General features: G+C 50.1%; 3 protein-coding genes across 3 annotated transcripts; 2 read left to right on the forward strand and 1 right to left on the reverse strand.

Moving 5' to 3' along the window:
* Positions 1-3,861: 3,861 nt before the first annotated feature.
* On the forward strand, positions 3,862-4,650 carry PHETA2 (PH domain containing endocytic trafficking adaptor 2; the record flags this gene model as incomplete). The annotated part of the gene is made up of 1 exon (XM_082850704.1): positions 3,862-4,650. The coding sequence occupies one exon, from the start codon at positions 3,862-3,864 to the stop codon at positions 4,648-4,650; it is 789 nt and encodes a 262-aa protein (XP_082706830.1).
* A 1,910-nt stretch (positions 4,651-6,560) lies between these two features.
* On the forward strand, positions 6,561-9,928 carry SMDT1 (single-pass membrane protein with aspartate rich tail 1). The gene is made up of 3 exons (XM_082850985.1): positions 6,561-6,813; positions 8,271-8,411; positions 9,695-9,928. Exons 1-2 carry the CDS (start codon positions 6,628-6,630, stop codon positions 8,406-8,408), a joined length of 324 nt encoding a protein of 107 aa, XP_082707111.1. The 5' UTR covers positions 6,561-6,627; the 3' UTR covers positions 8,409-8,411; positions 9,695-9,928.
* Positions 9,929-11,424: 1,496 nt separating this feature from the next.
* NDUFA6 (NADH:ubiquinone oxidoreductase subunit A6) lies at positions 11,425-17,871 on the reverse strand. Its single transcript, XM_082849926.1, has 3 exons — positions 17,708-17,871; positions 12,336-12,451; positions 11,425-11,630 (listed from the first exon to the last, which is right to left on the reverse strand). Exons 1-3 carry the CDS (start codon positions 17,841-17,843, stop codon positions 11,499-11,501), a joined length of 384 nt encoding a protein of 127 aa, XP_082706052.1. The 5' UTR covers positions 17,844-17,871; the 3' UTR covers positions 11,425-11,498.
* Between the last annotated feature and the right edge of the window lie 276 nt (positions 17,872-18,147).

Here is an 18,147-nt window from a genome sequence, read left to right on the forward strand (position 1 = left end):
AGCTCAAGACCATGTTCATTTCAGCCTGGAGTAACAGCCCTCATAGGTTTACAGAGCCCCAGGCCACACATTCTGACCCCACCTCCTGCTGCTCCTCCCTGCCCCCCTCCCCCCCCTTGCAGTTCCTCAAACACAACAGGCCTCTGGGCCGTTGCACTAGCTGTTCCATCTGCCTGGAGTACTCTTCCTCCAGATTTTCACACGACTGGCTCCCTCATTTCCTTCAAGTATTTCCCAAATGTCACCTTCTCAGTGAGCCCTACCTTGACCATTCTTTTGAAAATTGCAACCGCCCTACTGCCCCAACTCCCAGTCTCCTTCCCCCTGCTCTATATTTTCCACAAAATTTATTGCCTTCTAACACATTTATTATGGGTGCTATTACTTTTTTAAAATTTATTTATTTTATTTTTCGGCTGCCTTGGGTCTTCCTTGCTGTGGGCAGGCTTTCTCTAGTTGTGTCGAGCGGGGGCTACTCTTCATTGTGGTGCACGGGCTTCTCATTTCGGTGGCTTCTCTTGCTGCAGAGCATGGGCTCTAGGCACGCAGGCTTCAATAGTTGTGGCTCGCGGGCTCAGTAGTTGTGGCACACTGGCTTAGTTGCTCTGCGGCATGTGGGATCTTCCCCGACCAGGGCTCAAACCCATGTCCCCTGCATTGGCAGGTGGATTCTTAACCACTGCGCCACCAGGGAAGCCCATGGTTTCTATTATTAACTGAATAAAAGTTAATGGGGGAGACATAATAAACAGGAAATAAAAGCCTGAGCGTAGGGAAGCTTTTCTTATAAGTGGTTAGTGCTATAATGAAAATACAACCCAGGGATGTGACAGAGACCTGCAGGTAGGCTACTTTCTCAAGGTCAGGGAGGGGACATTTGAGCTGAGACCTAAATGATGTGAAGGAGCCCTGAGGAGTTAGAGCCAAGGGGCAGGCTTGAGAAGGAAGCGCATTCTAGGCTGCAGGAACTGCAAGGGCAGAACTCTGACGTGGGGACCAGCAAATTCATGGGCAGGTGTTCTGAGCTCACCGGCTTCCAGGGCTGCTGGGAAACCCTAGCCTCCTGCGTTTGGTTGTGCACTCCTGCAACCTTCACTGCAGGCCTAGCTGTCGACTGACTCCAGGCAGAGTCTGGGCGCTGAAGTTGCGTTTCAGGCCGGCGGGAGTGGCGGAAGCAGAAATGGATAATCCTCAGAAGCAGAGGTCCGGGCGACGCCAGGTGCCGGGTTGGGTGGCTGGGAAGCTGGGCCGGGCCTCGCGGGCTGGATAGGAGCCCGCCCAGAGGAGGCGTCTGGGCCGAGGCCGTCCCAGGCTTGGCTCTGCGGGAGAAGTGGGCCGGGCGGGGAGAGGGGGACTGGAGGGGGAAAGGGAAGGTCTCCGAGTTCTCTGGGAGGTGGACTGGGTCCAAGGCCCCCGGACGGCCTGAGGTGGGACTCTGCGTTCGAGGCCTCCCGCCACTGACCAGCACTGTGGCTCAGGCGGGTCACGGCCTGTCGGGCCTCAGTTTCCCTCGGGCATGGATCGCGGGACGGCTTCGCGGATCGCGAGGCCTAGTGAGTGTGGGCGGGGAGGGGCGGGGGCGGTAACTCGAGCCGCCCAAGCGGGGTCTTTCGGCTCCCGTGGCCAAGTTAGCGGCCCGGGCGGAGGCGTGGGGTCCCGAGCCGGAATCGCCCCTGACCGCGGCCTCAACCCACCCCGCGGGTCGTCCTCCTGTGCTTCGGGGGCGCGGAGGTGAGAGCGGGCCCGGCGGGCTCGGGAGGCGGCGGCCTCCGGGAGGGCGTGGCCCGCGGGGACGTGGCGGGACAGCTCCGTGCGCGATAGGGAAACCGAGGCGGCCGCCGCACCCGGAGTTTGCGGCGCTCGCCGGGGAGTTCCCGGTGAGGCGACCCTGTTTCAGGGCGACAGCGGGTTAGGGGCTCCCAGCGGTGGACACCGGCCAGGGAGTCCCACGCCCCAGCCCGCCGTTCCTCTAACAAAAGAATTCAGAAAAACGCGGTGCACCGGCTTCCCACCGGGGTTGAAGTCCGGGCCTCGCATCCCTGAGTGAGTGGGGAGGTGGGTGGAAGACGCCTGTCCCCGTGAGGGGGTGCGGAGACAGTTCGGTGGGCTCCAGATCCCCTCTCCACGCCCCGGAGCTGAGGCCACTCCTCGAGGAAACATCTGTGTTCTCCCCCCACCCCATCCCCGCTTCTCCTCGACCACCATCGGAGAATGGCCCTTCCCCATCTCAGGACCCTGCTTGCTTCTCTCCATAGCCCTTTGTCAAGACCGGTCCTTACGTTATTTATTATTTAATTAATTTAAAAATTCACTAATTATTATTTATTTTTGTCGTTTTTTTACAGCGTGTCTCCCCCGCTGAAATGTAGGCTCCAGGAGGGAGGGACTTTGTTTTGTCCACTGTTGTAGTCACAGTTATTTTAACAAATAGTTTCAGAGGGCCTTCCCAAGCCCTGCAAAGGGGCTGGATATTGGGGGTTACACTGGGAGACATTCTGGGGCTGGGGACAGCGGTGTAAACACAAAGGAAATCATTGCGGGATGAAAACAGAAGTGAGGGGGTTGCTGGTTGGGTCACCTTAGATCAGAGCACCTTCGTGATCAGTACCACCTTAGACATAGTGATCAGGACAGGCCTCTCAGATTAGCTTACTTGAAGACCACAAATAAACTGTGACAAGTGCTAGAAGGGAAAAGCAAGAAGCCATGAGGGCATTTAACTCTGACCTAGCATTAGAGGGCAGGGCAGTGAGGTCTGAACAGTGATGGTCAGGACAATGGGACTCAGCTCCTTAAATTGCCCGTAAGTTCAGGGCCTGGGTGGTCCCGTGGTGGTTGGGGGGGCAATTATCAGGGTTCAGGGAAGGCTTCCTGGAGGAGGTGGTGGTTTCATTTGGCCCCAAAGCCTGAGTAGGAGTTTTCATCCTTTAGGATGGGTTGACTGGCTTTGAGAATTCTTTTGCAGGTGTCCCAGAAACCACGTGGTCAAAGGGCTGAGCCGTGTGGCCAGACAAGAGAGGCCCCTGCCTTTGCCCAGTGAGCTCTGCTGGTAAGTGGGTCATTGCCAAGACTTGCTCCCAAAGGGTGGGAGTGAATCAGGAGACCAAGCTCCGCTTCTCACTGGCCGTGTGACCATGGGCAGTTCACCTTCACTGTCCTGACCTCAGTTTTCTGTGAGTCAGGAGGACAGTTGGATGAGATGCCACTTGTGACCTGTGGGGCACCAACGTTCAGTGGTTGAGGTTGATCCTACTCAGCCGTGCCCTGTGTTTGTACTTCGCTCTTATTTACTGAGCTGGTCCCTGTCTGAACCCACAATGATGGAGGAATGAGGCAGGCCTGCCCCACCCCAGCCCTATCTGGCCCCAAAGGCTACTAAAGGACAGCTGTGCCATTAACAAATGAGAGGCCAGCAGGGGTCCACAGGGCTCACAGAAACCCTGGATGTTTGGCTTCAGGGTTGGAGCTAAGGGGCCCTCAGATTAGGGGATGGTTTAAGCACAATGGTTTTTATGATTTTGGGGTCCATTTCAGCTCAGCTGATGCCTTTTCCTTTGGGTTTTAAACAGCTCTGTCAAAGCCCTGCCATACCTCCTGGTCTGATACAATCACATTATCCTTTTCTCTGAGTCCTCTGATGTCCAGTTTTTTGCATGATCCTCACAATAGCCCTCTGAGAGAAAAGGCAGGGGAGACTAGCCCTTTCACAGATGAAACACTGAGAGCCTCAGGGCACAGCAAGTGAGAAGAGCCCACAGGCCTGGGGCCCAGGTCTTTCCAGAGCCAGTGCTCTTTTTCCCACAGGGACACAAGGGCTGCCTCCCTCTGATCTGTGTCTACCTCTCTCACCTCACAGTTCTTATGCGAGCCATGAAGCTGAACGAGAGGAGTGTGGCCCACTACGCCCTGAGCGACTCCCCAGCAGACCACGCAGGCTTCCTGCGCACTTGGGGGGGCGCAGGGACTCCACCCACCCCCAGTGGCACTGGCCGAAGGTGCTGGTTTGTCCTTAAAGGCAACCTGCTGTTCTCCTTTGAGAGTCGAGAGGGCCGGGCCCCACTGAGCCTAGTGGTGCTGGAGGGCTGCACAGTGGAGTTGGCCGAGGCTCCCGTGCCTGAAGAGTTTGCCTTTGCCATCCGCTTCGACGCCCCTGGAGTGCGCCCACACCTGCTTGCGGCAGATGGGCCAGCTGCCCAGGAGGCCTGGGTGAAGGCACTGTCCAGGGCAAGCTTTGGCTACATGCGCCTGGTGGTGCATGAGCTGGAGAGCCAGTTGCGTGATGCCCGCCACAGCCTGGACCTGCATCGCCACTCATCCTGGAAGGCCATTCCCAGCCGCTGTAAGCCCCAGGCTTCTGACCACTGGTCTCCTGGCCTGGAGAATGGTTACTCCCTCTCCAGAGATTGCAGCCCTATGGCCTTGGTGGAAGAAGGGGGCAGCAGGCCAGCAGGGCGGGGCTTGGCCGAGTGGGAGTTGCAGGGCCCTGCCAGCCTCCTCCTAGGCAGGGGGCAGAGCCCCGTGTCCCCTGAGACTTCCTGCTTCTCTACTCTACATGACTGGTATGGCCAGGAGATTATGGAGCTGAGGCGGGTGTGGCTGCAGAGTGCCCAGGGGAGCCAGCCAGAATGTGAGGAACGGGATAGGCCCTGAGCCTGGGCCCTTCGGGTTCAGCCCTTGTCCTGCTGGTCAGGACACCAGGGCCAGTGCTTTTTCAAGAGTTTAATGTTTACTGGTTTCTGAAGTTGCTGTTGGATGTGAGTTCTCCCCTTCCTATTTTTAGGCTTGCTCCAGGTTCCAAATCCACCCTCACGCCTAGAGGGGACTGAGGAATCATTAACTTTCAACCCCTTTATTTCCTGAGGGCCAGAGAGGAGAGGTGGCTTGCTCAGCAGCCACAGACCTAGGTCTCCTGACTGCCCCTGTCTTAGGGGATATTAATGAAATGGAGGAAGTGGGGAATATTACATGACCACAGGCCGCTCTGCCTTTCACCTACACACGATTCTACAGACACAATTTCCAACATGGGGAATCTTGTATAAATACCAGAAGTTGGCTGCAGTGTTGGCTTGAGGGACTGATATTGTCAGAAAAAGTGCATTTACTGTGTTATGGGGCTTTCTGGAGCCCGGCTCATCCTGAGTGATGAGAAGATTGGGCATGGGACCCCCACTCTGCAATTTGGACAGGACTCTTTGGAGGGAGAGGGCACTTGGCCAGTCAAGAGGGATTTATCCTGCTCCGAAAGCGTTAGGGCCCCATCTTCTTTCCCTGGCTGCCCTGTCAACAGATGGTGCTTGGTCATTGCCCCAGGAGGGCCAGTAGCTTTTATATGTCAGCAGAAATCCTTCCTGTACTGTGTCCTCAGCTGTCAAGTGGGAAGCTGAAGTGGGGAGGCAGTGAGGACCCCTGGGAAAGCCAGTTTCTTACTTTGGTTTTCAGTCCTGGGCCTCTAGGAGCTTGGGCACAGGCTTCCTGGCACGCTGTGATAAACTCTTCTCTCTTGGCTGGACCCCCAGAGAGATGCTCCTCATCCTGAAACCCCCTAGGAACTCGTGCATAGTCTTGCTTGGCACCCAGTGTGTGCCTGCCAAGATCCTCTTGTTCCTACTCTCACCAGCATGGTGCCAAGCATTTGCTTTATCGATTGTTCTGAGACGAAGAAAAGTGGCTGGTTGGACAGAGCCAGAGGCCAGATCAGCCTGATAGCCTAGGGGTGTGGTGGCAGTGGCTGGATGGAAGATGCAGAGCCTGGTCCAGTCATCCCCCTCCTCCGATATACACAATCTCCCCCTTCTTAGCCTCTCTCCCTTATTGGGGCCTTGGACAGCCTGAGCTAGAGGCTTCGGCTCAGAGCCTCTTAAGTCCAGGAGGCTGACATGCCGTCCAGGGTCCTGGACCAGTTCCTAGGAAGCCAGGCCTGTTTCCCAAGAATAGGGGCCACCTCCCCAGCCCTGTATGGGAGCCCCACAGCCCCGATGCCTCTTGCTTTATACACAGACACTACGGGCTTTTTGTTATCTTGCTTATTGTTACAGTGCTTTTTATACGATTAAAACATTATGGTTTTTTTATTACTTATTTTGGCTCAAGTTTACTTTAGCAATCACCTGGACGGTTTGTGTGAAAGCCCCCATTTTTCCCCTTTTCAGATATATTTTCCATTTAGCTATACATAACATATACCTTGGCATGAAATAAAATTCCAAAATCATTCAAGTAGCACAAGTAACAAATTTGTATTTTTAAATTGTTTTAAAAAATACAATAGTTTGAAGTTCAATTAAAGTGGTTTCTCATTTCAACAACCCCCTGCTCTGCCACGCCCTGGCGGTCCTGGGTGCGGCAACAATGACAGAAATCTGAAGGCTTCACAAGGACAGCTCCAGTCAGGTGGCCCCGCCCACCAGGCCCGGAATGAGGGCGGTACCGGGCCCTTGGCGTCATCCTCCTGACGTCACCATGTGGGGCCGCTACAGGAACTAGGCGCATTGCGCAAGTCTGTGAGCTGCCCCTCTCGTCTGATCCCTAAAGCCTCGCGAGGCTTCGGGCGGCGTTCTTCCCGAGAGCGGCACGGGGGCCGGGTGGTGGGGAGCAGGTGCCCGGACGAGGGGGGGGAGCTGGGAGATGGCGTCCGGAGCGAGTCGCTGGCTGGCGCTGGCACCCGTCGCATCTGGGGCTTTCCGGAGCGGGCTGAGCCTGGGGAAAGGTGGCGATGTCTCCGCCGGACGGGGCGGCTTAGTTCGGAGTCTGGTACCATCGAGGTCAGTCATCGTTACTCGCAGCGGCGCCATTTTGCCCAAACCGGTGAAAGTGAGTGTCTGCCTGGAGGCGGGGCGAAAGGGCCGAGGACAGTCATTGTGGGGAGTGTGTGCGGGCTCACGCTGATTGATAGGAGCAAAGGCCAGTCGAACGACCGCCTTAGACCGGAAGACGGATCAAGGACAAAGTTTTGCGCGGATGCGCTGCTAATTTTGACAAATGGGAAGAAATGGTCGGGTTAGATCCGGGAGTTGAGCGGGGTGCGTGGAGACAGATGGGGGGCAAGAGCGGAGAAAGACGGCACTTAGCACTAGCTCATCGTGAGGAGTGCGGTGCCCTGGCTCTCTGGAGCCACAAGACTCCGCTTTATGCATCCAGTATAGACAAGTCATGTAACCTCTCCACCATAGAGTTGATGGGATGAAAAACGAATTGTGGAATGATTTTGTAAATAAAGGGTAAGTGGGACAGACCTTATCTTTTTGCGAGTTTTGACCTAGTATTTAATTTCATGTGATTGGGTGTGCAGAGAATTATTACCATCAGTGTTTTTACAAATGAAGAATCTGGGGCCAGACTGGTGAAGCCAGTGTCCAAAGCTAGCAGCTGACTTAGGTTCCGGAACTCAGATTTCCTGCTGGTACAACTCCCACCAGATCCTATTTTTTGCCACCACTGTGTTATCATATGCCCTCAGTACCCTTGGAGTTTTCTCAGTAAAATAGGAACAGTCCCTTATGCCAAGTAAGTTTGCTTTTTGACTCCAGCGCTGTGTGAGACTTACAAAACATTCTTTTAAAGCTAGTCTGGCCGACTGCAAGCTCACACAAGGTGAGTTCAGGGTTGTTTCACAGCAGGAAGCACGGTCATGTTGGGGAAGAGCTGCCTTTAAAGAGGCACAACTGAAGCGAAAAACAACTTTTTTTTGAAACTCCGTAGGAAGATATGAGAGGAAATGTTAAAATTTTACTGAAACTCCGCCAGTGCATTTAAATAGCTAGTCTTTTAATATAAAGACATGCTCGATTTTCAAAACATATTTCTAAAATTTAATGTAGTGAAATCAAATTTCTCAGGCATCAGGGAACCAGTTAAAGAACTGTATAGAATATCCCTTCACTGTACATGTTCATTTTTTTGTAATCTGTTTTCATGTATTTAGTAGTTTATTCAAGGAGAGCTGAACTCTATTCCCTAGTCCAGCTCGTAGTACTTTCTCACCTGTTTATGAGTATCCGCAAGTAATTAACAGGTTGTGCCCTAACTTTTAGATGTCCACGAATGCCTTGTACTTTTCTTACAAGTGCACAGTTTGATGGCCATAAAATCACTTTATCTCTTCTTGTGATTTTTTTTCTTGCTCTGAACTTTTCCAAGGACTTTAAAATCAAGTTGCTTATCATGGATCTCAGGTCCACAGGAGGGAATGCTCCTGAGAGGGCCAGGCCTTCTGTGGTCCTACTGGAGTGGGCTCTGGCGCTCACAGCCACCACTTTGACCCTCTGCAGATGTCCTTCGGCCTTCTCCGTGTGTTCTCCATTGTGATCCCCTTTCTCTATGTCGGGACGCTAATTAGCAAGAACTTTGCTGCTCTACTTGAGGAGCATGATATTTTTGTTCCAGAGGATGATGATGATGACGACTAATAGGTAAGACTTGCTTTTGATGCAACTGTGATGCAGTTTGGCCTGGTAGCAGAATCTGAACATTCGAAGCAGAAGCACAGACTTTTAATGCATTGACTCTTGGTGACTAATGTTTTTATGTCACCTTTTCCCTATGCTGGATGAAGGAAACTATCTTATTGACTTACAGATTCACTGGCGTCTCTTCCAACCAGGTTGGATCCCAGCCAGCCTTTTCTATTTGCCCTTTTATGTACACTCAATTTTCTCAACCCACAAATATTCTTGACAATTTAATATGCCTTACACACCCACCACAAACAACTTCATTTCACCAGCTCCACATTGAAATTTAGAAACTGCAGGCCCTCATCAGTGAGCTCTGGTTACCAAGCTCTGCACCAGCACAGCCTGTACACGGGCACTCCGCCTGGTTCATACACTGCTCACAAACCCTTCCCCTGTGCCAGTTCCATCCAGCTGTCTTGTGCTGACTTCCTGTGCCCTAATGCAGCCCTAATGGCTGCATTACCGTTATAAACAAGGACCCTCCTGACTCTTTAGTCTGGCATTTAAGGCTTGCGATGATCTGGTCACACCTGTTCTTCCAGCCTTATCTTCCATATTCCCAACCACATACCTATCCCCAATATTCACTATCTCTTGAGTTACTCACTCTCTTGCCCACTCCCAGTGGCCCATTATTCCTCCCAATTGAAAGATTATTTCTCACTGCTCTCATTTCCACCAATTCTTCATTATCTTTGATGAAGTCTTTCCTCCATTTGAAAGTGACTGCTCCGTCCCCTAACTGACCAGTACCTCTTGTGACAGTCAGTATTATATGCTTAAGATATACCCTAAACTCTACTTGACCATATTCTTGCTGCAGGGAACGTCTTTTTTTGTGTGTGTGGTACGCAGGCCTCTCACTGTTGTGGCCTCTCCCGTTGCGGAGCACAGGTTCCGGACGCGCAGGCCCAGCGGCCATGGCTCACGGGCCTACCGGCTCCGCGGCATGTGGGATCTTCCCGAACCGGGACACGAACCCGTGTCCCCTGCATCAGCAGGCAGACCCTCAACCACTGCGCCACCAGGGAAGCCCTGGAACATGTCTTTTTATACCTTTAGGCCCCCAGTGCCCGGTCTCTGGTGAATGTTCAGTATATATATGAATGAATGATTGAATGTACTCAAAACTGCCTATCTCCTGCCATGTTTGGTAGAACCACTGTATGGAATTCTTTCAGTATATGGTAATAGGACGGCTCTGTCACCCAATTGACTGCTGCTTTCCTTTCTTGCAGGGCGTGGAGAAGTATAGAAAGGAGAAAGCCCTAACTTAAGAAATGGTGATGCTCGCAGCCTCTCCTCCTTCCCTATCAGCAGATGGGCCCAGGGAAAGCCCTCAGCCTCCCAACCCCAGTGAAGCCTCCTGCATGGTCTGTGACCATAGCTCAGATCCCCAGGCTCCGGGAGGTTCCTGGAGATGTGCTATCCACTGAGCATAATCAAATTGTGAATAAACATAATAAACATCAGCTCTGTATGACTGAGTGATGGCTGAAGTTTCGTAATACAAGTAGGCTCTAGTTGCAGTTTCTTCACCCTGCTGTCCTATCTGTATCAGCTGAACAAATAGGTCTTTGATTTACAACCCAGGGCCTCCAGGCCCCTATGGATCCACAGGGTAATCATGGGGACCTGGGACCAATCTTTGTTATTTACGAAAGCCCAATGGCTGCACAGGCTAACTAAAGGCTCAGCTTTTGTGCTGAGTAACACTGGCTAGTTATCCCATGCAATCAGAAGAAGCTTTGATTGTTTAAAACTCCTTGAGAAATACCACTTTTTAGAATTCTTTCAAAACTTGGATTCCTTAGATGAAAAAATAATGAAGGGCAAGAGAAAACCAAATACCGTATGCTAACACATATACATGGACTCTAAAAAAAAAAAAAAGGTCATGAAGAACCTAGGGGCAAGACGGGAATAAAGACACAGACCTACTAGAGAACAGACTTGAGAATACGGGGAGGGGGAAGGGTAAGCTGGGACAAAGTGAGAGTGTGGCATGGACACATATACACTACCAAACGTAAAACAGCTAGCGGGAAGCGGCCACATAGCACAGGGAGATCAGCTCGGTGCTTTGTGATCACCTAGAGGGGTGGGATAGGGAGGGTGGGAGGGAAATGCAAGAGGGAGGAGATATGGGGATATATGTATATGTATAGCTGGTTCACTTTGTTATACAGCAGAAACTAACACATTGTAAAGCCATTATACTCCAATAAAGATGTTAAAAAAAACAACAAAAATAATAATAAAGGGGTTGCTGGTGCTGAAAACTTTAGGAATCATCAGGGTGACTGTACCTAGATACTGAACCCCTTTCTCCAGCATTTAGACTGTCCAGGGAAGGAACAGAGAAGACTACCATCCAAAGCAAACAGATCAGGTCTTTAACCTGGGTCAAGATTTATTCTCATCGCTAGAGCCACACTCCATTTGCAAAGGGAATACTTCTGTGCGTGCACTGAACAGCTGTGTCCCCTAGCAGGATGCCTGATTGACAAGTTAATTTCATCTTTAGGACCAGTGCTTGTTGCGGACAGGGGGTTAGGCCTCTGAGCAGCCATTTTCTTCAGAACCCAGGGAAAAACAGCCCAGCTTCTCAGCTCTACTTCTGGGCCTCTTCGTGCTGCTCGGATCCTCCTCCAGTAGCAAGAGCTGGCTAATTTTGGATAATCTGTGCCATTACACCAAAATATCCAATCCTGGGGGCTGTAGAAACACAGCTAAGTTAACAAAGCCATCCAGCATCACACCCAGAACGGCAGTTTCTGAGCAGATGGCCTCACCATTCCTGTTTACCAACATGCAAGGCTCTGAGAAGAGAGAATCTAATTTACTGGAAACACCACACTTCAGGAGACGGGAAAGAACAGGTGGTGTGTTCAACTTGTTCAGACAAAAAGTGAGACTGCAGAAGTAGAGCTTCTCATTGGTTCACCAATGGAATTCTGTCATGAAATGACCATCATATACTGAGTTTATTTGTGCTCTAAAATATTTAAATATCAACACGCACTTTTCCACTGAGTGATTTCACGGGTCGTGCCCAACATAGAACTTGGACAGGAAATCCTTTGGCCTTGGTGCTTCTGTTTCATGGAAAAACCGCATAACGTGTGTCCGCTGCTTCCACACTTTAATTGTTTCTTCCAGTTCCATCTTTCCCTGCACAAGTGAGGGGAGAGGTCTTCAGTCAGAGTGGTTGAGTGGAAGGAATACAACACTGAAGGCCAGGACTCGATTCTCTGCTCTGGCACTGACTTGCTGAGTGACCTTGGGCAAGTAACATACTGCATCTAGACCATACTTTCTGCATCTGGAAAATGAGGTGGTTGGACTAAGTAATTCTGAGACCTTTCAAGTACTCCTTAACTCTCTGGCTGACTGGTTCCAAGAGGAGACTTTAGGTCACCAGGCCTCTGCCCCGACTGCCTAACCTGACTGGCTTAATTTACATTCCTGCTTAACATTCTTTCCGTGTTATTTACTGGCCCATATGCTGAAGTTGCCACTGATGCCAATGAGACGGACCAGAGAGACAGAATCAGGCCCAGGATCTGACTCCATGGCCTGCTCTTCCAACTGAAAACTGGCAACCAGGTGAAGCAGTAACTTCCAGGGATGAGGTTCAAGAAGAGTTCAAACTTTCCTCTGTCTGTTTTTAGTTTTAAAATGTAAGCCCCAGTGGATTTTCCCTTGAATAATCTTATAATCTATTTAACCAGGTGAGAACCTCCAAGTTGAACTATTCCTTTGAAACACTATGTAACAGTTGCTGACCTAGTAGTTGCTTTTAAACTTGGAGATAAAATGTTCATCTGAGAAGACTGAGAAGCTGCTCTTTAAAATCAGTCAGGGAGAGTTAGTTACCTTAATGACCAGAAGATCAACCGCCCTGGGGTCTGTGACGTGGGCATTCTTCATAAACATTTCTCGGACTTTATCCCGTCCCTGTTTCACAGAGATGTCTAGCTTGAATAAATGCACTAAAGAAAAAACATGATTCAGGGTAGAGATGGTTAAAACATGTTTTTAAAAAAACTGAGTCAACGGCTAGTCATTGAACACATAGGTTGCCCATTCATTCCATTCACCAAATACTAGCCTGACCTTAAGCTAGGTGCTTGAGGATGTGAAGAAGCGTGAGATATGGCACTTGCTCTCAAAGAGCGTATTTGTTTGGGGAGACAAGCCCACTGCATTTGAAGAGGCAGTATAGCACAGTTCAAGAGTATGAACAACCTGGGTTCAAATCCCAGCTCTGTCACTTATCAGCTATATGATTCTGTGTATGTTCACTTCTCTATGCCTGAGTGTATTTATTTGTGAGTGAAATAAGGACGACAACAGCACATACAACTACAGAGCTGTTGTGAGGATTCTATGAGAGAACGGTGCCTGGCATGGAATAAGCTCTCAATAAATGTTAGCATTATTATTACATGGAGCAACTGACAGAAGATGACATGGCTGAAATTAATGTACAGTGATATGGTGCAGGTTTGTGCACCATGCAAACTTAAGAGTTGAGGGAGACTGCTGAGTGTGCAGGTAGGGAAAGGCATCAATCCAGCAAACGATTACTACCATATTAGGTTACCTGGAAGAAAGAGAGGAGTTTAAGATGTAGCTCCTGCTCTCTAGGCCTTAAATCCATGAGTGCAAATATTAAAATCACAATATTCAGCGATCCCTGATTAAGTGCTAAAATAGTGGCACAGACTCAGTGACCTGGGAGTTTGACAAGGCATATAGATGTCCTTTGAAAATTAGGTGTTTTTATTCTCATCCTCTGGCAGGTGGACTTCAGTGGATTTGCTGATGGCAAGGACATGAACAGGGCCTTGTGTGGTAGGTGGAATAAGGACAGAAGAGGGGCACACGAGGCTCAGGGGACAGCATAACCAAGGCTCACAGGCTAGAATGAGCACTGTGGTTGAGCAGAGCAGTGGGCTCATTTGGTGAGGATACCCTGTGGTGTGGCCATTCCTGTGACATGTCCACTCTCGTCTATGGAACTATCACAACCAGCTCTGAAAACCATGAGGGCTATCTAGTGACTGAATTAATCAACAACAAAGTTTGAATCTTTAATTATACTCATAACTTAGTGATGGCAATAGAAAAATAAAGCTTCTGCTGAGGAAGAGATCATGCCAGGCTGATTCAACCAAAGAATAAGCAATAGCAGAAATCTAGTAGGAGAAACTGCATCCCAGCTTTGCAGGTAAGTGTTAACAGAGAAGACAGAGGATCACATGAGAAAGAACTCAGTATCCAGTGGTGTGCTGGAGCAGGCTGCCATGGTGAGCCAATTATACACATCTCTTCCCAAGTCGGCCGTCACTGACTTCACTTTGATAGCTTAAAATCAACCGTGGTGGGAGTATTTACATCATTGAAAATGGTAAACACTATAAATCTAGATTTCCTGACGGAGAGTTAGCTGTTAAACACCACAGTATCACATGTGGAATTTTAGAAAAGAGCAAACAAAGGGACCATAAGAAGACAGAGACACAAATTAATGCAAACTAATATGGATGCTGGAATTTAGAATCTTACCACTAGAGGACTGTGGGGACTTGCCTTAAGTCAGACTACTGGTCCCTGGCAAACATGGGCCTAGAATCCAGGTTGCTTATTGGTTTTTAATTTACAATTTTGTGCTCTTTTAAGGAAAGGAGTATGAGGAATCTTCCCCTGCTATCAGTGCTTACCTTTCCTGCGTTTTCATATTAGAATCCTGCCCAACCTTGGGAGAGAAAAGCGAGGTGCCTCTGTGCATACTGGGGGAGCTGGTGTCCACCTACTCCCATTCCACAAGATCTCCTGAACCACACACCAGAGCACTGGGTGTATGAATCTTCTCCTCAGGAAAACATTCACAGGCACAAATGCAAAGTTTTGCCTACAGTGTCAGTTCACGGATCCCTGAATGCCCATCTTCCCAGGTTAAGAATCCTTGTCTCTAAAGAGGCAAATTCATAGCTTTGTCCTAGTCATCCTTCTCCCACCTCAACCCCCTGAACACACCCCCTCCACCAGTGAGAAAGGCTGCAGGAAGGCAAACAGGAACAGCCTAAGCTATAGCCCACTCAACTGTTCTTTGGTCTAAATCAGTGGTTGTCAAACCAGTAACGATTTTTGCCCACCAGGACATCTGGCAACATCTGGAGGCGTTTTTGATTATCACAACTAGGGGGGAGAATGCTAATGGCATCACTGGGTGGAGGCCAGGGATGTTGCTAAACATCCCACAATGCACAGGACAGTCTCCACAACCAAGAATTATCCAGCACAAATGTCACTGCTGAGAAGCCTTGGAGTAAATCATTTCCAACTGTTCTTTCTCAACTCACAGACTCCTGGCTTAATCTTCGAATCCTGCATATTTTAATTTCGATTTGAAAAAATTTGAGAGGCACAAAAAGAAGATATGGAAGTGCCCCTTTTGGATGAAGGTGACTTCCATAGTCTGTGTGTTTTCCTCAAGTTATTGTTAAGGCTTTTCTGAGTCAGGGAGGCTCTGACAGGTTAGGAAGGATGACACTGACGGTTCTCAGCCGTCTGCTCCAATTCATTTTGGTAGCATTCATACCAAGTGCCGGGAGATCCTTAGATGGGAAGGCAGCATGGTGTGATGAAAAAAGAACATGGGATCTGGGGTCAAACAAGCTGGGTAAGGTCTCCACACCATCATGAACTAGGACCTTGCCTGGGGTACAGCCTCCTCAGTCTATTTCTTCATCTACAACGTAGGGAAGACAATAACCTCTTACCTAACTCCTTTAGGGGAATGTGGCGAAAATCAAGTGACAACATCTTATAAACAGTAAAGCATTGATACTGATGTTAACTATTAAAAATTTCAGCACTTACTTCCCATACCTCTGTTACATTTTGGGTTTTAATGATCTGGTTATATATGCCTATCTTCCTGACTAGACCATAAGACCCTGGAAGGCAGGGTTGTGTTTTAGTCACTTTCATATCTCTCTAGGCACCCAGTACTGACCCTGTAGTACAAGAGGTACCCAATGAAATGGAAATTAAACAAATGAATAGTTTCTATAGAAGGTCTCCTGTTGTGCTGTAACCAGCAAGCAGCATGTAGTATTTCTTCAAAGGAGGGAATCCAAGGCAGTTTCGTTCTGTGCTCCCATGTGGAGGCAACCACCCAGGCAAATGGCACTCTGTTCCACAAGCGCAGCATAACTGGGTCCCGTGAGATGCAGGGAAAACTACAGCAGAAGCTGAGCCAAGTGTAACAGCTGGACAATCAGGGTCTGAAGTCTGGCTCTTCCACTTACTAATGGTGTGAGTGAGACAAGTTTATGTGCCTCAGTTTTCTCATCTGCAAGACAGGGAAATGATTAGAACCCACCCTAAAATGAGGCAATGTAAAGCATTTAGCATAGTGCTGGGCCATATGTATGCATTTCAATGAATGTTAGTTATTATCAATACTTTTACTTATTCCCAGTCCTTAGTTTGGATCCTCAGCTGGAATCCCCAATGATGGATGTCATGACACCAGTGTACACACAGGCCTGAGAAAACGACAAGCTACAGATCACTGATCCTCCCCACTGACCCCCCGCCAACCTCCCCCTGCTCTACAGGCTCCTATAACCCCCTGCCTTCTCCTCTTCTCAGGACCCTTCTGACTGTGGGCTTATCTTCTCAAACAGTATTTGAGGGAAAGACTTGGAGGGTGTTGATTTTGAACGAGCTAGATACCTGGGTTCTATCCTCACCTCAGTCACTGATTTTTACCGTTTGCCAACTATTCTTTCTGTCATCCGGGTCTTGTTCCCCATCTGTCCCCTGAAGGCATGTAAATTTGTAGTCCCTGAACCGCCCGGATCACTCCGGTTTCTCCCTCCCTTGTATCCTGTGGGTCTAAGTTATGGTCATGGGCAACCTCTCAAAAAGTCAGCTTGAGGACAAGTGACACTGGAGCAGACACAGCTGCCGTACATTAAAGAGCTGGGCTCTGCACGGAGTGTAAGCCCTACACATAACAGTAACAATAATAACAAGGCAGCAGTAGCAACCAGCACTTAATGAGTGTCTAAGTGTCAGACACTATCCTAAGCACTTTAGATGCACTCACCTATTCAACAGAGCAACTCTCTGAAGAAGGTACTATATATTATCATTTTACAGATGAGGAAACTGAGGCATAGTGAGATGAAACAACTTGCTCAGGGTCACACAGCTACTAAGGGGAAAGTGGAGGCAAGTCCATGTAACCACCACATTCTACTGCTTCTCACACACAGGCAAGGAAGTGGCACCCTAAGGGGTGCTATGGCGCTCCAGCTCACTTAAAAACACGATAAAACACACTAAATCAAATCAACAAAATTACCAAATACCGACAGTCCCTGACATCTGTACTGCCCTTGACAGTTCAGATGGGATTTTCCCCAAGTTTTCTTTCATCGGGTACACGGGGCAGCGCTGAGGGGGATGCCAAGATGAAAAAAGTCTCTGAACGTGGGGAGCTTATATTTTAATCTTTCGGGTGAACACATTGGTTCTCTGACATCCAAGCGAAGACAGGGGTTCTGGGGGGGCAGGGGAAGGAGTTCCTAAGGAATACTAGGGGCCTGTGGCACTAGGTAAAAAGACTTTGGAGACTGGGGAGGGAGGCACCTCACCCGGAGGGGCTGGAAAAGACACCACTGTCTGATTGGATGACCTTGGAAAAGTCACTTCCCTGGTCCGGTTCTGCTTCTTTCTCTGTGGGGGATGTGGGAACCAGATGATCGCTCAAATCCCACCGCCCCTTTGTTTATATAACCTAATGGACGTCTGTAAACACATTCAGGAATTCTAGTTGACTCTGGGTTCCAGATCCACCAGGGGCTGGCTCTGGGCCTTGCGCGGATCACTTCGTCTCTAGGTGCTTCCGCTGCCTCATCTATAAAGTGAGTGTGTCACTGACAGTCCTTGCTCTCCCTCCCAGGGGTTCGGGAAGAATTACGGGGGACAAAAGGGCAAGGGCGCCCTAGCAGCGCGGTTCCGACGCAGAGCACGACTGGTCTGACCCTGGCGCCGCCGCCGCCAGGTCAGGTCCACCAAGGCTCGTGTGGCCCTCCTCCCCTGAAGCGCTCGGGATCACCTCTGCCCAAGCTGGTGACCTCGGCTCGGCCCGGCAGAAATGGGAGGCCGGGACGGCGGCGACCTTGGGCGGCTGCCTCCGGGGCCCCGCGTGCGCCGCTGCCTCTCACCAGTGTTCGGCACCTCCCGGTACCAGGCGCGGTAGAGCTCGCGCACCCTCCGCTTGGCCTCGTTCATGTCCCGACTGAAAATGGGCTTCACCAAGGTGTTGGCCGCAGCAGCGCGGCGGAGGCCGCTTGCCGCCATCTTGCGAAAGAAACCACCTCCCAACTTCACCCCGTTTCAACCCGTAAGTCTGGCCGAGGGACAAATCTTTTTTCTCATTGGCTAAAACTTAAAGTCCCGCCCCTAAACTACTGGTGGGCGGGAGAACGGCTATGGGGCTCTCTGATTGGCTGAGAAGCCTCTCTCTCTCACTCTTTCTCTCTCTCCCCCTCTCCCCCCTCCCCCTCTCCCCCTCTCCCCCTCTCCCCCTCTCCCCCTCTCCCCCTCTCTCTCCCTCTCTCTCCCTCTCCCTCCCTCTCCCTCCCTCTCCCTCCCTCTCCCTCCC

The sequence above is a fragment of the Leucopleurus acutus genome (assembly GCF_964270905.1).
Source record: "Leucopleurus acutus genome assembly, chromosome: 11".
Lineage (NCBI taxonomy): Eukaryota > Metazoa > Chordata > Mammalia > Artiodactyla > Delphinidae > Leucopleurus > Leucopleurus acutus.